Source organism: Eriocheir sinensis, chromosome 64 (genome assembly GCF_024679095.1).
Source record: "Eriocheir sinensis breed Jianghai 21 chromosome 64, ASM2467909v1, whole genome shotgun sequence".
In the NCBI taxonomy this organism is placed as follows: Eukaryota; Metazoa; Arthropoda; class Malacostraca; order Decapoda; family Varunidae; genus Eriocheir; species Eriocheir sinensis.
The window spans coordinates 274,542-282,500 of record NC_066572.1 but is presented as its reverse complement, the minus strand read 5'-3'; the positions used below and the strand labels follow the sequence as shown (position 1 = coordinate 282,500).

General features: G+C 44.7%; 1 protein-coding gene across 2 annotated transcripts in view; it reads left to right on the top strand.

Moving 5' to 3' along the window:
- LOC126987093 (ETS domain-containing protein Elk-3-like) overlaps positions 1-2,263 on the top strand; it is a 15,651-nt gene extending 13,388 nt beyond the window's left edge. For both annotated transcript variants that reach the window (XM_050843815.1, XM_050843814.1), the window contains exon 5: positions 131-2,263. In XM_050843815.1, coding sequence (XP_050699772.1) covers positions 131-1,014 — 884 coding nt within the window. In that variant the 3' untranslated portion in view covers positions 1,015-2,263. The remainder of the gene's footprint in view (positions 1-130) is intronic.
- The last annotated feature ends 5,696 nt before the right edge of the window (positions 2,264-7,959 follow it).

The window sequence follows — 7,959 nt, the reverse complement described above, 5'->3', positions numbered from 1 at the left end:
CTTCCCCCGCCCCCCTTACTGTTCTCTCCCCTACCATTACCGCTGTCTGCCCCCCTTCTTCTTCTTCTCTGCCCCCCCCCCGCCCCCCCTGCCCCCCAGTACCATCGCTAACCCTGTGGTCTCCCCGTAGGTCCCCTGGCGCACATGTACACCGCGGCAGCCTTCTCCCACATGGCGGCCGCGTCCCTGGGGGGGTACCTCTCTGCCCTGGCGCGGCGCCCCCCCCAGGAAGCAGAGGCCCCACAACCCCCGCCGCCCCCAGGCCCGGCACTCTGGCCTCCTGATCTTGCCCCGCGGTCTCCCTCTCCCCCGTCGGATGACTCCCAGGACTCCCCCGCGGCGCCTCTCCATCTGGTCACGGAGGAGGCGAGCCGGAGGAGGAGGGAGGAGGAGGCGGAGGAGCGGAGGAGGGAGGAAGAGCAACGCCGGCCGAGGTCAAGGTCACCGCGGGAGGGGTCACCGTGCCAGCCGCCCCCTCCGCCGCCGCCGCCGCATCTACGGTCACCATTCCGTCAAAGGTCACCGCTACCGTCACCGCCGCCCCTGTCACCGTTAACCCCACCACCAGGCAGGGACTCCACCACAACCACATCCACCACAACGACTACCACATCGAAGCCCCGTGGAGCAAAACCCAAGCCCTCCCCCCTGTCCATTGAGGCTATCACGGCGTCCCCCCCGGTGCTATCCCCCCGCCAGCACTCCGCCTGCTCCCTCAATACCCCCCTGGTCAACCTCCCGTCCCCCCCATACTCCGGGGTGGGTACCAAATCCCCTTATCTCCCCTTTCAATTATGGTCATCTCTCAGCCCCCTTGCCTCACTAAGCCCCCACTACGGGTCACCCAGGGGTCAACATCACTTCACCTTCCCAGCCCTTACCCAGTACACCCATCTCCCCCCCCCGGCCGCCCCCACAGCAGCCTCCCCGCTCCTGCCGCCCACTACCGCTTTCGACTTTTCAGCCCTAACCTCCCCCACAGAAAAATCCACAACCGTTCCTGTGTTGCAATGACCATCAGCTATCCATGTCTCCTCCTCCTCCTCCTCTTCCTCCCCCTCCTCCTCTCCTTCCCCCCCTCCTCCTCCTCCTCCTAAGGTGTCCAAAGCCGCCTCCTCCTCCTCCCCAGCCCCTCCACATAGGTAGCTAAAAGGGAGGAAAGGGAGAGAAAGAGAGAGAGAAAGGGTGTGTCAGAGAGAGAGAGAGAGAGAGAGAGAGAGAGAGAGAGAGAGAGAGAGAGAGAGAGAGAGAGGCAGGTTCCTCCCTTCATTTGAAACGTACACACTCATGAGGAGACATGGACGTACAAGCTGTGTAGGTTTTTGTAACACGTACACACACACACATACACACACGCACACACACATGTACACACAATTTTTTTTTTTTTTTGTAGATATAAATCATGTTTTTATTATTATTTTTATTATTATTTGTGATGAGAGAGAGAGAGAGAGAGAGAGAGAGAGAGAGAGAGAGAGAGAGAGAGAGAGAGAGAGAGAGAGAGAGAGAGAGTCACAAATCGATTATTATCATTATTATTATTATTATTATTATTATTAGTCAAGAAAATGTCAAATGTTTGTGTAAATATATTTCTTTAGATTTTAAGTTTACAAAAAAAAATGTTCAGGGCATTTTTAACATACCAGTTGTTTGTGTGTGTGTTTGTTTGTTGGTGTTGTCTTCCTCTTCTTCCTCCTCTTCCTCCTCCTCCTCCTCCTCCTCCTCCTTCCTTTATCTTCATATATTCTAATTATTTTGTTGTTTTCTTCTTCATTGTCTTCCTCCTCTTCCCCTCCTCCTCCTCCTCCTCCTCTTTCTCTTCCTCCTCCTCCTCCTCCTCCTTCCTTCATATTCTTCTTTGTATTAATATTATTCTTCATTTATCTTCTTCCTGTCTTCCCTTCTCTCCTCCTCCTCCTCCTCCTCCTCCTCGTCCTTCATATTCTAATTATTTTTTTCTTCCTTTTTCTTCCTCCTCCTCCTCCTCCTCCTCCTCCACGATTTGGAGAAGAAAAAACACATTAGGAAAACATTTTAAACTTTATTTTTCTTTACAAGTTTTCCTCCTCCTCCTGTGTGTGTGTGTGAGAGAGAGAGAGAGAGAGAGAGAGGGGGGGGGTCCTTTATGTGTCATGGGGGGGGCATGTGTCTGTGGGGTCTGTGAGCTGAGAGAGAGAGAGAGAGAGAGAGAGAGAGAGAGAGAGAGAGAGAGAGAGAGAGAGAGAGAGAGAGAGAGAGAGCACCCCCACACACACACTACTACTACTACTACTACTACTACTATTATTATTATTATTATTATTGTTATTATTTAACCCAATGGTGCTAATTAGGGCATTATTATAACATGGGTAATTATCTATCAGTATCTATCTATCTATCTAATCTTCCCTCTCTCTCTCTCTCTCCTCTCTTCTCTCCAATATTCCCTTCCTCTCCCTTCTTCTCTCTACCCCTCCCTTTCCTCTCCCTCCTCCTATTATGCATCTTCTCTTCCCCTCCTCCTCCTCCTCTTCTTCCTCCTCCTCCTCTATCTCTCTATCTATCTATCTGTCACTGCCGCCTCCTCAAATACTTGTAAATATATGTATAAAAAAAACAATTAAGCTGATGATGACGATGATGACTAAGAAGAGGAGGAGGAGGAGGAGGAGGAGGCAGATGTATGTATGTATGTATGTATGTACGTTTCTTGTAAGTAATTAAGTAAGGCGTTTTAAGTTTTAAGTATTTTGTAAGTGGTTTTTCAAGTTAAGATGACTGACTGACTGACTGACTGACTGACCGGTGAGTCGGTCAGTCAGTCAGGGAGTCTAATGTTTTTTTTTTTTTTTTTTTTTTTTAATACAATATCTTGATTTTGTTGTTGTTGGTGTTGTTCTGACAAATGCCTCCTGCCGAGAGAGAGAGAGAGAGAGAGAGAGAGAGAAGATAAGATGAAACAGAAATTGAGAAAGAGAGAAAGTGAGAGAAAAAGAGAGAGAAATTAGAGAGAGAAAGTGAGAGAGAGAATCGGAAATAACATCTCGAGAAAACCTTAAACAATCGCTCAAAATATCACTCACAAATTACTATTATTATTATTATTATTATCATTATTATTATTTTACTTAACGATATTCCCAACAATCTACTTTACAAACTTGCTAACAAAATATTTTCTTTTTTTTACGAACTTACAAAAAATTTCACTTTTACGAACTTACAAACAAAAAAATTTCATAGGTGCCAAAAAGTGCCAAATTCCTTACCCAGTGCCAATCCAGTGCCTTAGAAAACTTTTATAATGGTACTAGAACTTGTAATTGAGTGCCTACTACAACTACTACTACTACAACTACTACTATTGGTGAGGTTAGTAGTGCCAGAATCATAACCAAGTGCCTTCAAATGCAATATAAACAAGTGCTTTCAATATACAGGGTGCCAAATGTGTGTGTGTGTGTGTGTGTGTGTGTGTGTGTGTGTGTGTGTGTGTGTGTGTAGTGCCAAGCCATGCCATTCATATCCCAGTTAGTATGTACAGCAGTGCCAACCTGTGATATACATGATGTACTCTGGAGGTGCCAATATGTGCCAATACTCAGAAAGAAATATTGATAAAGATTCCTATGGGTGCCAAACTGGGTGCCAATCTCTGTAACCTAAACTAATGACCCTGATTGATGAGTGTATTAATGATGTCAGTGCTCAGTTAAGTAGAGAAATAAGTGTATTGAAAAGTGAGGCCAATATGTGCCAATACTCAGAAATATTGATAATGATTCCTATGGGTGCCAAACTGGGTGCCAATCTCTGTAACCTAAACTAATGACCCTGATTGATGATTAATGACGTCAGTGCTCAGTTAAGTAGAGAAATAAGTGTTATGTAAAGTGAGGTAAGTGTTGTACCATACTCAGAAATGATGGTGATACTTAAGTTATGTCGAGAATTCAGTGCCATAAGTAAGGACCACAGTGCCAAATGTTTGTGTGTTTTACGAGGGTTTTGTTTACATATACACACACAGAAATAGAGGTAATTGTTTGTACTGATACCTGTGTTAATGAGTATCTAAAAGGTGTCTAGATTGATGTACTACAAATGTGTCTTAAGGGCTGAAAAGGTGTGCCGGGAGGTGTCTTAATGAGTTGGTAATGGTGTGTAATCTTAAGTGTTACCTGTCTGTTAAGGTGAAATTTTGTCAGGGTTATTGATGGTACAGAAGGGATGAAAGAGTGGAGATGCTGGTTAACTCTTGCATAGGGGATTGGGACAGTATAAGGATGAGAGAGTGAAGATGCTGGTTAACTCTTGCATGAGGGATTTGGACAGTATAGGGATGAAAGAGTGAAGATGCTGGTTAACTCTTGCATTAGGGATGAAAGAGTGGAGATGCTGGTTAACTCTTGCATAAGGGATTGGGACAGCACAGGGATGAAAGAGTGAAGATGCTGGTTAACTCTTGCATAAGGGATTGGGACAGCACAGGGATGAAAGAGTGAAGATGCTGGTTAACTCTTGCATAATGGGTTTGGACAGCACAGGGATGAAAGAGTGAAGATGCTGGTTAACTCTTGCATAAGGGATTGGGACAGCACAGGGATGAAAGAGTGAAGATGCTGGTTAACTCTTGCATAAGGGATTTGGACAGCACAGGGATGAAAGAGTGGAGATGCTGGTTAACTCTTGCATAAGGGGTTTGGACAGTACAAGGATGAAAGAATGAAGATGCTGGTTAACTCTTGCATAAGGGATTTGGACAGCACAGGGATGAAAGAGTGGAGATGCTGGTTAACTCTTGCATAAGGGGTTTGGACAGCACAGGGATGAAAGAGTGGAGATGCTGGTTAACTCTTGCATAAGGGATTGGGACAGCACAGGGATGACCAAGAGTAGGAAGTCTTATGCTGTGGTTGGAGAGCCTGTTATTAATGTTCCGGAAATGAAGTTTGGAAGTTTGTAATGATGGTGAAGTTATATCAATGTAATGAGCTCAGTTTGTAAAGGTCATTATTATCATTATTATTATTATTATTATTATTATTATTATTGTTGTTATTGTTGTTGTTAATGGTCTTAGGAGGTTACTGATGAAGTCACTGTTGTTGTTTTTGTTGAAGTTAAGTGTTGGTGCTGCTACTACTACTACTACTACTACTACTACTACTATTACTACTACTACTACTGGTGATGATGATGATGATATGTAATGAAGGAATGACTTACATACACACACACACACACACACACACACACACACACTTAAACGCACATACACTTATACGCACACACACACACACACAGAAACGCACACATGTATACCAGTGCCAATACCTTCGTACAATCCAAGTGCCATATTAGTAGTGTACCTCAGGGGTCATACTTACACACACACACACACACACACACACACACACACACACACACACAGAGGTAAATCATTCCTATGTGTGTATATATATAATTTTCGTGTACGCGTAACTGGTGTGTACATGTGTGCGTATATGCGTGTGTGTGTGTGTTGTGTGTTATGGTGTCTGTAAAATTTGGTGATGAGAGTGGTGATGAGGGTTAGCAAATGCCGGTAATGATTAGTGGTGTTGAGTTAGTGGTGATATAGAGCAGGAATGGTGTTGAGAGATGGTGTTGAGAGATTGGTGTTGAGATTGGTGATGAAAATTGGTGATGACGTTGGTATATGCCGGTAATGAGGGTTGGTGGTGGTGATGATGAGATTGGTGATGAAATAAAATGGTTAGAGATTGGTGATGAATAGTAGTGTTGAGATTGGTGATGAAAACTGGTGTTGACTGTTGAGATTGGTGATGAAAAATGGTGGTGATGATGAGATTGGTGATGAAAACTGGTGTTGACTTGAGATTGGTGATGAAAACTGGTGTTGACTTGAGATTGGTGATGAAAAATGGTGTTGACTTGAGATTGGTGATGAAATTGGTGTTGACTTGAGATTGGTGATGAAATTGGTGTTGACTGACAGATTGGTGATGAAAAATGGTGTTGACTGTTGAGATTGGTGATGGAAAATGGTGTTGACTTGAGATTGGTGATGAAAAATGGTGTTGACTGTTGAGATTGGTGATGAAAATTGGTGTTGACTGACAGATTGGTGATGAAAACTGGTGTTGACTGTTGAGATTGGTGATGAAAACTGGTGTTGACTGACAGATTGGTGATGAAAAATGGTGTTGACTGTTGAGATTGGTGATGAAAACTGGTGTTGACTGTTGAGATTGGTGATGAAAATTGGTGTTGACTTGAGATTGGTGATGAAATTGGTGTTGACTGTTGAGATTGGTAATGAAAAATGGTGTTGACTGATGAGATTGGTGATGAAAACTGGTGTTGACAGAGATTGGTGGTGATTGACAGATTGGTGATGAGAGATTGGTGGTGATTGACAGATTGGTGATGAGAGATTGGTGGTGATTGACAGATTGGTTATGAAAGATGGTATTGATGAGATTGGTGATGAGAGATTGGTGTTGACTGAGATTGGTGATGAGAGATTGGTGATGCAGGAGGTTGCAAAATGGCTCAAGTATTTTTTAAACTCTTAATAAACTCTACTACTTGTGATATGCAAAGTGCCAATTGAAGCAGAAAATACATAAATACAAAAAAATAATGATGACAGTGATGATGGAGGTCTATGTTGATGAATAAAATGATGAAGATGATGGTTTTTATATTATTTGTGACCCTCGTGTGTGTGTGTGTGTGTGTGTGTGTGTGTGTTTTTCCCTGTTCTGGCACTCCCTCTCTGCACACTCAATCCAGCTGCTCCCAACTCTCTCGCTGAAGTGTCTCCCTCCCTCCCTGTTCTGGCACTCCCTCTCTGCACACTCAATCCAGCTGCTCCCAACTCTCTCCCTGTTCTGGCACTCCCTCTCTGCACACTCAATCCTGCTGCTCCCAACTCTCCCTGTTCTGGCACTCCCTCTCTGCACACTCAATCCAGCTGCTCCCAACTCTCTCCCTGTTCTGGCACTCCCTCTCTGCACACTCAATCCAGCTGCTCCCAACTCTCCCTGTTCTGGCACTCCCTCTCTGCACACTCAATCCTGCTGCTCCCAACTCTCTCCCTGTTCTGGCACTCCCTCTCTGCACACTCAATCCAGCTGCTCCCAACTCTCTCCCTGTTCTGGCACTCCCTCTCTGCACACTCAATCCTGCTGCTCCCAACTCTCTCTGTTCTGGCACTCCCTCTCTGCACACTCAATCCTGTTGCTCCCAACTCTCCCTGTTCTGGCACTCCCTCTCTGCACACTCAATCCAGCTGTTCCCAACTCTCTCCCTGTTCTGGCACTCCCTCTCTGCACACTCAATCCTGCTGCTCCCAACTCTCTCGCTCCAATACTCACTATTGATCCACACACACACACACACACTCCCTCAATCCTTCCCTCACACACTCTCTTCACGAACTCATTCTCCCCCATTCTCATCACATGTCCAAACCATCTCAACGCACCATGCTCCACGCACTCCGCCACTCCCCTCGCTGTCACGCCCACACCAAACCACTCATAGACAGTCATTACCTTTAACCACCCAATCCTGACACATCGCACGCACCTCTATGGAACTTTTTACTGTCTGTCGATATGTGTTAATGTTTAAGTTACTAACCTTCCCCTACTACTACTACTATTGTTATGGGTGCCAAGGATACAGAAGTGCAGACTCACAGTTCAAATATATATTAGTACAAAAACACACACCCCCATCTTAAATACTAATTACAGAACACACACACACACACACACACACACACGTCAGAGAGGACTCCAGCGCGGCGGAACGGATCGGCAGAACACGACTGCGACACGAAACATCGAAAATATATAAAATTACAATACGAAAACATCAATAATAATAATAATAATAATAGATGAATTTGAACACCGTGGAGCTATCAGCTGTTTTATTAAATCCAGGTACAATGAG